Source organism: Barbatula barbatula (genome assembly GCF_947034865.1).
Source record: "Barbatula barbatula genome assembly, chromosome: 1".
Taxonomy (NCBI): domain Eukaryota; kingdom Metazoa; phylum Chordata; class Actinopteri; order Cypriniformes; family Nemacheilidae; genus Barbatula; species Barbatula barbatula.
Genome location: NC_136766.1, coordinates 19925259 through 19940161, shown reverse-complemented (window position 1 = coordinate 19940161; position 14903 = coordinate 19925259). Strand labels below are relative to the sequence as shown.

General features: G+C 39.0%; 2 protein-coding genes across 5 annotated transcripts in view; both read left to right on the top strand.

The window, feature by feature from the left end:
* tjp1a (tight junction protein 1a) overlaps positions 1-5762 on the top strand; it is a 56962-nt gene extending 51200 nt beyond the window's left edge. For 2 of the 4 annotated variants that reach the window (XM_079468971.1, XM_079468972.1), the window contains exons 24-28: positions 46-125; positions 1448-1886; positions 2095-2312; positions 2458-2601; positions 4312-5762. In XM_079468971.1, the coding sequence (XP_079325097.1) occupies positions 46-125; positions 1448-1886; positions 2095-2312; positions 2458-2601; positions 4312-4406 (976 nt within the window). In that variant the 3' untranslated portion in view covers positions 4407-5762. The remainder of the gene's footprint in view (positions 1-45; positions 126-1447; positions 1887-2094; positions 2313-2457; positions 2602-4311) is intronic. The other 2 variants (XM_079468974.1, XM_079468973.1) reach the window with 2 other exon arrangements.
* A 1262-nt stretch (positions 5763-7024) lies between these two features.
* The window catches only part of fam189a1 (family with sequence similarity 189 member A1), a 108873-nt gene continuing 100994 nt past the window's right edge, over positions 7025-14903 (top strand). Inside the window, exon 1 of the mRNA XM_079468225.1 lies at positions 7025-7763. Coding sequence (XP_079324351.1) covers positions 7539-7763 — 225 coding nt within the window. The 5' untranslated portion in view covers positions 7025-7538. The remainder of the gene's footprint in view (positions 7764-14903) is intronic.

Here is a 14903-nt window from a genome sequence, read left to right as displayed (position 1 = left end):
TTAACACTTTGTTAACGTTTGGGCTTCTCTGATTGGCTGCCACAGGACTGATTCAGTGGAGAAGATCAGCCCTGTTCCTCCAGTAAACCCAGCTGTCCCACCCCCCACTCTGCCCAAACCTGCAGGTAAGTCATCAATGCGAGTGTGATAATATACCAACTGCTTATTTGTGGTGTCATTTTGAAATAGCCATGTATGTCGGCATGAACAGGCATGGTATATATTTGGTACATTTACGTTTTTGCTTTTCACAAACACTTACATGACCCTCAGCATTGTTAGCGCACCGCGAGGCTGTCAAACTCCTTGATCTTATTTCTTTACTTGTTTCCCCCAGATTAAAAACAGATATTTAAAAAATTACATTGGTTGGATTGCTTTTCCAAATTTTTTACTGTTAGTCCACTGCGCAAAACTTTTCTTCATCTATTTTTCCTTGTTATTTCTTGATCTTTTTCTGGCAAGATTCGAGAATGATGTTCTGTGTTTTAGCATCACTACCTTCCCACAACCACCAGAGGTCACCATCTTTATTCTGTTCTCTGTAATGACATGACTTTAAGGTTGGACGGTTGTTTTGCGCCGATGCTGCTTGTTTGTTTCTTATATAGTTTACCTTTTTAAAGAGAGAAATGAAACCAGCTTGGATTCTTAGCTAAGATATATGTAGACACACAGATACCGACTGGTACAACTTCACCATAAATCAGAAATTTGTCTTTAATCTGTAACCCATGTAAACTGAGATTGTATTATTATTAGGGTTTCGAGCACGAAGTGCTGAAAAATGTGATTGTACACTAGGGGGCGCTATAACGGGAACAATTGCACTAAATACTGTAATTATGCAACGGTTATACATCTACAGGTTCTGATACGCTTTGAAAATAAACATCTCGGCCCAGGAACTTCAGGCTTCTTGACTTTGAAAGCACCTTCGCTTCAATTTAAAAGCCAACAACAATGAAAATCGGATACTCATTATAGAATTGTCCAAATGATTTGACATGCTTGTAGTATATGTGCATGTTTCTGCAACCATGCATAGTTTCTATGAGTTGATACCTGTCATTTTTCTGTGTGTGTGTGTGTGTTGGACTTTGATCCTTCATGCGTGTGTTGAGGTTTGACCCCCTAAACTTTTCATGAATGCACGACTGCTTTTGACTGCCTTAAACCTCGAAACCCGCTAAATGCTGCTTGCAGCTTTAATTATTATTATTTTCTGTTTTCTCCAGTCCCGCTTGGGTTTCTGCTTTTGTTTTTTATTTTGGTGCAATCACATGAACGGCAGAATTATATGCAATGTTAAACACGGGATTGTTTTTAATAGTTGCACACCTTGGTAAGTACATGTGTTGGGTAGAGACTGGGTCAGAGATGAAACTGTAACACTTTCAGTTTCATTTACTGTTTTTAAAGGTCTTGTCTTCTTTCACACAAACAGTGACCCCGCCGCTTGATCCACACGGATCTCCCAAAGTGAAGCCACTTAATCACGAAGACACAGTCCAGAGCAACTACCTGCCTCAGAAGAGCTTTCCAGAGAAATCTCCTGTTAACGGCACAAGCGAACCTCCAAAGCCCAACAGCGTTCCTGCCACGTCCAGCTACAACCGGTTTGTGCCCAAGCCATACACCACTTCAGCAAGACCCTACGAGCGCAAGTTCGACAGCCCCAAGTTCAATCACAACCTACTGCCTAATGACTCTCAAAACAAGGTGGATATTGTAAAAGCCCCCATCAGTAATTCAGTGAAACCACAGAGCTCCCCCCAGCCGGCAGATCAAGACAGCGGCGTGGACACCTTTACTCGCACCATGGACCAGAAATCCAAATACCAGCAGAATAACATTAATGCCGTGCCCAAGGCTATACCTGTCAGGTACAGTAGAGCTAAGATAAACTTGTGCAAGTTTTTTGGGAAAGTAGAGTAGACCCTTATCTGTGGTGGGTTAGATTTATTTACAACTGAATCAAGAAAGTTTGTAAAAATCTAACAAATTAGTAAACATTACCATTATTTATGTCCGAAAATGTATACAAAGAATACAATAAAACAGGACTGCTTACACCTGCTTTTCTTCTTTCAGTCCGAGCGCTTTAGAGGATGATGATGATGATGACAGCCACACAGTGGTGGCAACAGCAAGAGGCATCTTCAACAGTAACGGTGGTGTCCTGAGCTCTATTGAGACGGGAGTGAGCATCATTATCCCTCAAGGAGCCATTCCTGAGAGCGTGGAGCAAGAGATCTACTTCAAAGTGTGTCGGGACAACAGCATCCTGCCACCTCTGGACAAAGAGAAAGGTCAGTCACGCATCCCAAAACTCTGGCGACGATTCTGACGATTTTGTCTTTCTCTGTTAAAGAACTTGAGTTTAAGATCAGAGTAAAGAACTGATTTTGTTTTGTGTGTCGAGCAAAGACCAATGAAAGTGCTTTTTTTCTGTAGGTGAAACTCTGCTGAGTCCTCTGGTGATGTGTGGCCCTCACGGTCTGAAGTTCCTGAAGCCAGTGGAGCTCCGCCTACCTCACTGTGCGTCTATGACTCCTGATGGTTGGTCTTTTGCTCTAAAATCCTCCGACTCCTCGTCGGGTACGCTGTCCTCTCTCTGTCCTTTTGGGGGTCATTTGGGATGGCTTTGTGGCAACATGGTTATGGTCTTTTTCTTTACACATCTTTTATATCCATAAAGCTTGTCATTTGTTTGATTATTACTTTTTGGCTGTCACTCACTCACTTAAAGGAAGTGTTCACCTTCAAAATGAAAATTCTGTCATCATTTACACGCCCTCGTCATTTCAAACCCGTATGACTTTCTTTCTTTCTTCTGCAGAACACAACAGATGATATTTTGAAAAATGTTAAAACCGAACAGCACAGACCCCCATTCTTCAAGTGAATGGGGGCCAGTTAACGAAATTCTTCAAAATATCTTCTTTTGTGTTCTGCGACAGAAGGAAAGTCAAAGAGGTTTGAAATGACGAGGGCGTGTAAATGATATCAAAATTTTCATTTTGAAGATGAACTACTCCTTTAATCAATCACCCACACCACTCTGCTCATTCATTTATGTGGTTAATTTAGGGCCTGTCCACACCAAGTACCAGCTCTAGAGCATCACGTCTTTAAATCAAAACAATGCATTTCCTTTCAAACTGGATGCAAACATAAACATACAGTAAATCAATATATTTTAAGCAGGAAAAAAGTCATAAATTAACAGCCATATAACAATACTCTTACTTAACATACCACTACTAACAGTAAACCAGTGTAATTACCATTTTCCCAGCTCTGATTCTGACACTGTAACACTATTTTACATCCATTCCCGCTGACTGACAACATTGTGTTTCAATGACAAATTGTTGGACACAAGTAAATCATTGTCTCGGTCAACTGCATCAGTCAATGATTTCTGCTGCTTAGATCTGTTATATACCTCCACATCTGATCATTACACAGCATCTTTTAACCATATGAGCTCATCTATTTATAATAAACACGTTATCGTTTACTATCTCTGCTCCATTAAAGCCATTCATTTTGATCAGATTCTCATAGAGCCACCCAAATGTCTGAATGCTCACAGATGCTGATTTCTTCTACTTAAAGAGAGCAGCAGCACGTGTCCCTGGCTCTTTCTCTTTCTCTCTTTTTCTCCCTCTGTCCATTAATTCGTCTCAGTGTATCTGTTAAATGTAAAGCTGGCATCACCCTGGATTATACACTAATGATCCTTTCAGTTTAAAAGTGCTTGATGAGATTTACGTGTTTCCCTGTTTCAATGCAAATGGATAACAGGCACTTGCTTGTAATCTGCATTAAACAAGGCTGTTCTTTAACCCTAGCTAGAGACTAACTGACCTGCATATTTCTGTAAAGTGAGAGAGTTTACTTGACTGTGGTCTTGCATAGAAGTTAACTGTGAATTAACTCTTGCTTTGCTGGAATAAAACTTTAAAGGATTGCAAGCTGTTTGTTATAAGCAGGCCGAATGGGGTGGATATAATGACAATGGCTCAACCAATGGCTAAACCAAATTTTGGTATTCACATTTATTCATTTAGCAGATGCTTTTGACTTAAAAATGACGTGTTTACAAGTATGATTCAATCTTAAGTAAGGTAAATTTGAATTACATAAAAGACATAGAAATGCTTTTTTTTCTCTGGTAAGGTCGATCCTGGTAGAAAATAAGCATGTAAGTGGCTTTAATCAGAGTTGATAGTCTCACAAGCACATGCATCTTATTCTCCACTCGTCTGTAACACTCACCTGCATTTTCTTCTGTCCCTCCAGGTGATCCTAAAAATTGGCAAAACAAATCTCTGCCTGGTGATCCCAACTACATGGTTGGAGCCAACTGTGTGTCTGTACTCATTGACCATTTCTAAGGAGGGTATCCACAGGCCTGTTACTGAATGTGGGACCAGATAAATTGAAAGAGAATCTTCCTTACCCCTTACGGAAACGCACTCTCGGTCTTCTAGGATGAAGGCGCTAGGCAACACTAAATGAAGGGTCTCCTGACTGTGGTCTGTTTACTGTAATCCATAAGACTGGAGGGTGGGTTACATTTTCTGAAGTGCTGTTTTAATCTCCCCATCTTCCTCTTCGGCTTTTCTTCCTGTTTTTTATAAGTGCTTTTAAAGGCTTTTGAGGATAACAAACAACCAATGTTAACTTTTACTGGACTGCATGCTCTGTGCCACTCACACATTAATATTCACACTGTAAGCCGAGTATAATATTTGCTACACATGATTTGTGTTTTTCATTGTAAGGTTCTTCCATTCAGTCTAGGAAAATGATCAACTATATTAACCTGCAAATGTATTTTCTCTTCATATAGTATGCACAATAATAAAAGTATAATGTACAGCGCGGCATTTCTAGAATATTGAATTCTACTTTTAGTCCAGAGGTTATTTCAAGCAGTGTAGATCGAATGCATTGCCTGACTTTAACCACTAGAGCGTCAAGGTGCAGAACCAGTGCTAGATAAGCGTTGAAGGAATGCCTCGGAGAGAAATGGCAAGTGAAGAATATCCACTTTGAAATTTTTCTAGCCAAGGACACCACGTCACCAGAAATACCTACAGGCTCCACTTTTTTAATAGTTTCTTTGTAGACTCCTTTTGGACCTGTGAACTTTAGCACTGGAACATTCCTGCTGTGTCGAGATCTATGCATGTGCTTTGACTCAGGTGTGAAGACCGCTGCTCTCTCTTTTTCTTATTTGATCTCTTCCAGTTTCTTTCTCAGTCTCTCTTAATCCATCAAGAGCAGTGATGCCTTATCTGAAATGATCACTTTTTCAATAACTAAAACCTTTTGGGTTTATTTTTTGCTAAGTTGTGTTATTGATAAATTATGAAGAAACTGAAGTTGTCTTTCTGCCATTTTCTCAACCCACTGTACAAAATAAAGCCGGGTGTCATGCACAAGAGCAGCATAAATGCTAAGAACAGGTTTTCTCTTTTTATCTGCTATGCACATGACCTTTAAAGAGAAACAAAGACTCAAAAGGTGGCAGGAAAGAAGTAAATTGGCTGTACATAAAGCTAGCATATTGCCTTCATTACTGGTTTGTAAATGACTTTTGTATGTCTTTATTATTTTGTATAAAACTAAGGGGGGGAACGTTTATAAATGTGAGAGGACGAAATGAAAATGGTCTTTGTATTATGGTTCTTCCCTGGAGCCTTGGAACGTGTATTTAGCAGTAATAAAATCACATTTTCTACAGATACTCACTCGATATAAGCGTTTTTAACAATAACCATCTTTTTATTCTTTATTTACAAAAGAAAGTGCTTGATGTAAACTATTCTCAAAACCTGTTTCTTTTAAACGGTGTGCTTTAAATGTGTCCCGCGCATTTATTTCTGATACTGTATGCTTTTATTGTGTGTCCTGAAATGTATTTTTGTACTAATAGACGATATAATACGGCACACCGGAGATCTTTTTTCTTTAGACAGTATAACACTGTTTAGACTGGTCATTAGCTATTCACGTGTGCCAGAATTTTGCTCCCCAATACAATTTCCAATATGCCACTGTATTAAAAAATAAAATCATTTTTAAAATACAATGTGTTGTTGTTGTTGATTTGAATAGTTGTAGGAGCATGAAAAGCGCAACGTAGAGCATACAGAGACCCTTTTAACCTCAGTGGCAAGGTGCCTTTCAAAATGTGTCTCATTGCGACAGGAGACTGCAGTATAATCAACGTGTAGTGACGCGTTCTGGCCTGCAGAAGACGTGCAAGCACTACCGTGCGTGTCCATTCATTGCAATATAACATTCTTCATCAATGGAGTTCATCTATTTGTGTGAAACTTAAGAAATAATGTGTCCTCACACTTTAACAATGAATGCTCGCAAAGGAAGAATATTTTGTCCGTAATGCAGATATTGAAAGAAAAATGATCAGATAAATGCACATTTTGACTTGTGTTATGTATTATTGAAGCAAGTCTCACTTTCTATACCGTGGATTATTTGACAAAACATAAATTCGGTGGTAGGCAATTACCTGGGATATCTCGGAAAAAACACAGTTTTATATATATGATCATAGTTACTATGCCTTGGTTAAATGATGGTATAGTAGGACGTATAGTATAGTAAAATTGTTAATGTTAAGTTTAAGGCTTTAAGCTATGTTCGCAAGAAAATGCTTGCTTGAGATTTTGTGATCATGTGCATCGTTTCATCTGCAAGTTACATATTCGTTCAAATATTAAAGTAATCCTTCAATTTTATTAAATGGTATACGGTATTAACCTAAAGCAAAAACTGTTAAACGGAACGCTGTATTTACCGAAAGGTAAAAATGTGAAAAGTTGATAAAAGATAATTGAATAGGATCGTTTACCCATCCACGAGCATTGGCTTTACGGCTCTTTAAATGGGATCGTTGCCTAAATCCATCTATGCGAATTTACATATGGCGGCACCTCCTCCTCCACCCGAGCACCTGGTCACACACACACATGAATGACATACTAGCGCGAGACTGCGGCGGCACCACACGGACGCGAGAGAAACACGGACGCGCGCATCATACGCAGCCCTCACATCACCGGACACGCGAACGCTCCGTATATACATTAAGTTTGTTCTTATACAAAGCTAACGCTTAACGTATCCTGTCACAGATTCACCAAAAGACGAGTCGTGAGAGATGTCATTGTAGGATCTGATGGACCACCTACCCATGCGTTTCCTCCCAGCGTTTACATCGCGTAATGACTTTTCTCTCCTCGGAATGAATTTGGATAGCGGTTATTAGACCCGCAGAAACACCACAGCGCACTTATCTCTCAACAGTGAGAGCAGGACACATATTCAGCATGAGATACCTCGAGTAACGGAAGGATGCTCTGCGCGTCTTGGCGACCCGTAATGATTTCGTCTTTATATCGTGGATATCGAAGCGACTGAACCCAGTGGTGTCCTGTAATCCGAAGATTTCACTGAAGTTTTGCTGTATTTAAAATATTTAGCTACTCGTTGCCATGCCTGTCAGTGCGATGCCGAGGGCTCGGTCTCTGAGCCCGGTGTCCCTGTCCCGCAGTCTCTCCCGACTGAGGGAGTTTCGGACCCGGACTCGCATCATGCTTGCTCTTGGAGTTTCGCAGATGGTGCTCGGGAGTCTTATTTTGGCTGTCAGTTTCGCCGCTTTGGCCCTTACTACTTCTCCAAGGGTCAGACATTCCTGCCCCTTTTGGGCTGGATTCTCGGTAAGTTGCCTTCGTGTTTCTTATGGAATATGTCATTTTCTTGAGTGGATGTGATATCAAGCATTATTTGCGAGGTAGTAGCTGCCAGGTGCTATATGTTCCTTCTGTGCTTAAAATGAAATGTTACTGACGTTGTTCAAATGGTCTAAGTGATTTCGTCCAGCTACGCATGCAAAAAAGCATTATACTTTTAGTCTCCCTGTCGATTGGGCTCAGGTGAGTTACCTGGCCGTCCTACACGGTTGGATGCTTGTCCTTTACAATGCAGCACAATGAAAGCAGATGCAATGAGATCAGATATTTATTTTGATCTCACTGATGCCTGTTGATGTTCAACTTCAACAACTGCAAATGGGTCTGATTTGTGATCACATATTTGCTGGAATTTGACAGAATATTCAATCATATCTGTGATTTTCAATGAAATATTCATTTGTATTGTTTTGTACTCCAATCGCTGACCATAGTAATCGGATACTTGTATATATGTGGTAAACTGTTGGCTTGACTTCGTTTTCCATTTCACACACGGGCAAATCTTGAATTCCGTTCCTTATATGTTCCAACTCTGGTTGCAACTGTATACAGCTGTCTACAAACCACATATGACATGTTTTGTTTGTTTATTTCTTGTCATACCCTGCTGCTTCTCACATTAAATTTTTAACGGCTGTTGCCAGGCATTCTGGGTGAGATTTCGATTATGATTAGTCTAGTGAATGCTTACAAGGACCTTCTGAAATTCGAGGATGCGAATCAGGTTTGTAAAACCTCTTTGATATTGTTTTGTAAAATGTCTCAATAAAACAGCTTTTAAGCCCACAACACATCTTCAAATACATGCTGAGTAAACTTTTAAATAAGCATAACAATTGACAGTCTTGTAATATCTCCACTAAATAATTTTTCCTTTGTATATATTTACATTTAGTCACACAAATATATAAACAGACGGAAGCAAAATATATTAAAGTGTTTGCATAATACAATTTAACAATTGACCTTTAGTCTGTGGATGTTTGCATTACTTTGTTTCGCACATTGCCAGATTCAAGTCAGTGACATTTGACATTGGTTTTCACCAGCTCACAAGCGCAACCCTCTGTTCCATCTTTTCTGGGCACTGTGCAGCTAGACCTTAAAATTTCATGCCGAATTCTGTAAATATTCTTCGTCCTACCGTAGCCTTTGCTTTGTGTAACATGATGGTGATAATTAAAGAGCACCGTAGAATTTGAAGAGATGTGACGCAGATTATCAGTCCTGAGGTTGGAGGTCTCCATATTGCTACAGTATGTGTGTTTCATAAATGTACTGCATGCAGGTGGGCGGGTTTGGAATACATTTAGAGGTTTTGGTGGGGGTAAAACCTCAGACCAGCCCAAAGGTTATAACATACTAACCTCAGGAGAACTGTGAATTAATGTATGCGCATATGTGCATAATCCACCTTCGTATGAGATTTTAAGAAACGCTTCTTCTATTGCTGTGTAACAAGATGCATGGTGTTATTCTATTCAACAACAGATCTTCTCAGTCAAAGCCCATCACGATCTAGAGGACACAATTATCAGCGCGGGTAGGACTATGGCGGAAAGGTGTTGGAACGCTGACAGGCGTAAACAGCAGTGTCACCAGGCTAACAAAATGAATGCTGACGTGTTTATGTGAAATGACCCTGTGTCATATCACATTCCATGCAGAACTTGGTCTCTTGGCTGCTGTATCCACGATAATAGATCAAAGCAGGAGCCTTTAGAATTTTGAAACATTTTTGTTTGTGATTTTATGTGTAGGGGGTGTTTATTGTTGGATGAGTTATATAGTATTTCTTGAGAGTGAGTTTGCAGTGAGAGGAAACCTGACTGACAGTTACACACAGGTACATGATTTAGTATAAACACTCCTGAGATTAAATGCAGGGGTGTAAATAAATGTTCTGTTGTTTGGCAAGGATTTGTGACAGTGTTAACACATCCTCTCAAAGCTCCAACATTACTTTCACTTCACCATTTTAACTGAGATGCTTTAGAGATGAAGACATTTAAAGGGATTACAGTGCAAACATTTGAATGGGGAAAGCAAGGTATAGTTTACCCAAAAATAAAATGATATCATAATTCTTTCCCTTATGTCACAATATAATATATTTTGAGAAATGTCACAGTGGTTTTGTGCAAACAATGGAAGTCAGCGGGGGCCAGTGTTGTTTGTTTACCATCGTTCTTCAAAATATATTGTTCTGTGGTGGTCTGTATGTCATACGGGTTTGGAAAGTGTGAGTAAATCATGAAAGATTTACAGTTTCGGGTGATCATCCCTTTAAACAAAAGACATTTACTTGAGAAGCAGATTGACATAAGGTATTAAGTCTTGTTTTATAAGAATTTTGAAAAGAAAATATATATACAGTTCATACTTAAAACAAAAACTATTTGGAAGTTGGAAAATAAATTCAAAGGGAAAATAATGTTGAAGCATGTGGCCGTGTGGACAGTGCTTTAGACAAAAAGTGTAATACCCCTATTGCTTTCTCTGTATTCCCTCTCAATTATAAAGGCACCAAAACATATAATTGAACAAATAAAAACAATGGTATATACCTCATAGGAAAGTATGAGTTTTTTTAAACATGAATCTGGCTAAACCAAGTCTCATTACCTTACACAAATTAGTTTCTCACTTAAATATGTCCTTTTGACATTGCATAGAAGGACCAATACAGAGTAAAATGCATGTTGAGTACAGTGAAAGGTTAGGAAAAAGGATGATTCATTTATTAAATAAACATATTTTACCCAACCACCTTCTGACAAAATCTCCACCGAAGTATTGAATGAGATGGAGGAGCAGGTGCTCGTCTGATCAGATTAGCTGTAAACTACAGACTCTTCTGTGCATGGAGATGGATGTTGATTTATTCATTCGACATGCTTGTGGGGGGTGAGTTATGCTCAGGTGAGTCGTGTAGAAGATGAGCTGTACCACATTGAGCCTGATCAATACCACATCGAGCTCTGAAATGAAGTTCACATTTTCATTAATTGATCCCTTGTCCTTAAATATCTCGCACCATCTTCTCATCTGGGTGGTCGGAGGCTCTGCCTCCACAGGGACATCCTACAGCTGGCCTGTATAATAGTCAAACATCAGAACAGGTTCTTATAACAGCCTTAGAGATTCAGAATACTTTCTAATGTATGATCTATACATGTGTAGGTGTCAATTTGTGGGCATCGTTTTGTTTTATCTGTTAGGTTAACAGCAGCATTGTAATCAGAGGCCTGGGGTACAAATAAAAAACACTTGTCAATCCTCTCCACCGTATTTCATTGCGATCATCTCTGTATTTCAGAATTCATCTCATCCATTTTATAAAGGGAGCCTCTCATGTCCCTTCTCAATATTTTTGTCTCTTTGCTCATGCAAGACATTCATATCTTCTTGCTTTATACAATATACTGTAGTGAGCGTTGCGTGTTAGCTGATGGGTAATTGAGACCTTTGTGTGGTGGGACAGAAAACCTCATGGGAACATTGCGACAAGAGGAGAACAGGACCAAGGCCAGATTCAGTCAAAGAGAATGAGGGGAAATTTTATTCAGTTTGAGTCCTTCAATGGTCAGGGTTGATTCTCTGCAGCGCTCGTCTGCTGTGTTGAGTTTAATAGATATCAGAGCCTCTGGCAGAAAGAAGATATGTCATTTTATGTCGGAAATTGAGAAAATAATTTAAAGCCCATTCAAATATTTACTGTTATTTTGAGATGACCTGCTGATGTCTATATTTTGTGTTTTTTGGCTGTGCGCTTCATTCTTTCTGTTTAAAATCAGAAAACGCCACCATATAACGCAAGAAAAATTCTGCTGTCCATCCATTTGAAATGATTTCAAGCTTTGATTAGTGATTAATGGTTCAGAGATGGAGTATAAGAGAAATAAATGTGGTCTGGGTGTGGAACTTGCTGAATTCAAATGTCTTTGCATACTAATTGGTAAATTACAAGTTGCCGGAGAGAAAAGGCTTGGAAGGGAGTTGTTCATTTCCTGGGTTTGCTAAATTGCCTTGCGTAATTGTTTCTGAATATGAAACATGATTAAAGACTGAGGAGGTGGAATGGATCTCATTAAATGAATCTCAGGCGCAGGTGGCCACATTTAAACAGCATTTCACAAACAGTCCTTATGTACTGTTATCCATAGTTTCTGCAACTGGCAGGCCATTAAAAGACGTATAACAACAGCAACCCATAAACAATCCTTTCCTGGATCAGTTCCATTGTAATGCATAATAAAATAATAAAATAGTTTCGGGTTTGTGATGAAACTGTACTTAAAGCACATCATCTCTTTCAATTTAATAAAACCTCAGTGCAGTTTATGTCATGGGGCCCTTTTCAGAAAGGAGGTTTAGTGAAAACTCTTGAGTATATTAACCCTGAAATGAGGGAAACTCTGGGTTTTCCATTTCAGAATGTGAGGTATGTCAAACCCGAGAAAGTGGGGTGACTCGAGCCCATTTCTAAAGGAGAGGTAACTTAAACACAGGTTCAGTAACCATAGTAACTTACTCTGTGACCCTAACCTGGTCGGGAGCAGGTTTTCTTTGGTAAACCCAGAGTTTATTTAGACTTTTAAAGCACAGGTGGTGTATCTCATTCATTAATACAGTGGGACACATTTTGATCACACAGAGACCATCTCAGTGAGTAATATGTCATATGTGCTTTTATAGAGGATTCAGTACATGAAGAGGCTGCATTAATTCATAGGGATGTACTTTGATTTCAGGAGAGTAATATAGGACACGAGCGGAATTTTGTCATTTCCCTGTGCATTTTTATTAAAACTATTACGTTTTTCTTTACAGTGAATAAGATATATCCAAATATATCTCATCCATCCTTACATCAATAACATCAGCCATCTTATGTGTATTACATCAGAGCATTATTTTCTATGGACGATGAGAAATGACTTCATAAAGTGCATGAATAAAGATATTAATAAATACAGACATACATGCAGAAATGAAGCAATGAAGGCTATATACAATTAATTTTGACGTGCAGCCATTGAACTGAAATCTGCTCTGAGCCGCGTTCGAACCGATGATCAATGTGACTTTGCAACGAGAGCCTGACACCCTACAGGTGTCCTATACACCATGATGTATTATTTCTGTTGTTCATTTAAGGATTAATTTATTTGTTTATTGGTACATTTATCTATTTATTAATCAAACTTAAGTCATTTTCATCACATCAGTAAATCCCCTGTATGAAGAGCGGAAAGTGTGCCTCACTCTCAAGCGCTTTCTGCCGCCATGTTGCTTTTTTGGTGCGGTTGCCATGGTGAATCATAATATCAGAGCTCCATTGATGATGGCTTTTTATAGTCGTGGTGCACGCACTTAACCCAGGGTGAGCCAGAGTCAATTGAAGTAACTCAAATCAGCTGTTCTGATACCAAAAACTCAAAGTTTCTAATTTCTAAGTAAACCAACTCTGAGTTCAAGGTTTAACCTCCAGTTGGTTGAACCTCCTTTCTGAAACGGGCCCATGGTTCTGCCTCATCATGTCATTTCTTTCTTGGTCTAGTGGCAGGATCATGACAGAGCCTCATGTTTTGTGTGGAGAGAGACATGTTATTGTTGTGTTTGACATAACATGTGCTGTCTCGTCTTTGGCCCCGCCCTTCTCGTTTCCTCGTTTGGTCTTGTTTGTGTTAGTTTTAAGTTCTTGTTTTGCCCCCTTGCGGTAAGTGTTTGTTTTGTTGTTTTATGCTACCCTTGATTCTTTGTTTTCCTGTTCTTTGTTTATTTCTTGTTTTATTAATAAAGTACTTTTGTTAAACTTTAACTGTCTGCGTCTATGTTCTGCACAAACGTTTGTTACAGGAAGATTATTTAATTTAGGCCACATTGAGCTGAAAGTCTTGTAACACAATTAACCAAAGATAGTTTTGTTTTTATGTCCTTTTTAATGGCTTTTTTTAATAGTTGGTAATAAGAAGCTCAATAGTATTCATTCATAACCATTTGTAAGGGATACACCAATAATAATGTCAACGACTTTGCAAGTAAAGTAATTTCACAGACTACGGGTTCTGCTCAAAATATATGAACTGTGTTGTGTGTGTGTGTGTGTGTGTGTGTGTGTGTGTGTATACATTTAAATATCATCATCAATAATTTGATGCCACCAACCTGGCAAAGTTTGCCAAATCTACTGATAAGTTCTTACTCAAACATGCTTGCTGTCCAACTTAGGGCTGCTCGATAATGGCACATCGTAATCGCGATTATTTTGGCCAATATTGAGATCCCGATTATTTAACACGATTACTCATTAACCTTTACAACATAGAAAATATAAAAACTTGGCTTTTAAACTCTGAATATAACTGAATAATAAATGGAAAGAAATAGCACTGCTGAACCACTGTAAAGGAAAGAATGCGCTGTGGATTAATACTACAAGAAAAGAGAGGATCCTTGCAAAATACAATACAGCACAATAATCATTTACCTCGATTATTTTGTTTTTGTAATTGATGAAAGCTTAAATTGACGATTACGATTAATGTTCGATTAATTGCACAGCCCTAGTCCAACTCGTACCTTGCAACACGTCTTCGGTTTCAGGCAGACTGGTGTATCAGAACTCCTGGAAGATGCGTGAAGCACATTTTCTGCAGCCGTTTGTCAGTTTGGTGTATATTATGCATAAGCCGGTCAGTCTGTGGGTGTGCTGTCTAATGCTGAGACTATTTCCTAGTAAACCCAGGTAATATTTTATCATGAATTACTGTGAAATCAGTTAAGCTGATTATGTTTTCATGGGTTAGATGGTGGTATGTGCTGGTTTCAGGGTGAGTTTAGTTTAATACTCAGGAGTGCATGCTGGTTGTTCAAGGCTACTATCACCCACTGTATGCTCCAATCAATCACAGTCGTCTGCTGGATCCATTACTGAATTCGCTCTTATGCCACTCATGGTTAAATCACCCTTCTCTGACAGACTGTGCTAGATCAATTCATTAGATGGATTCTGATCAATGACTAGATTTGCATGTTTCCTTGCTCACTTTTTGAGTGTACCGTTTGGGCTTTGTGGTGTCTGGCCTGAGCCATTAATCT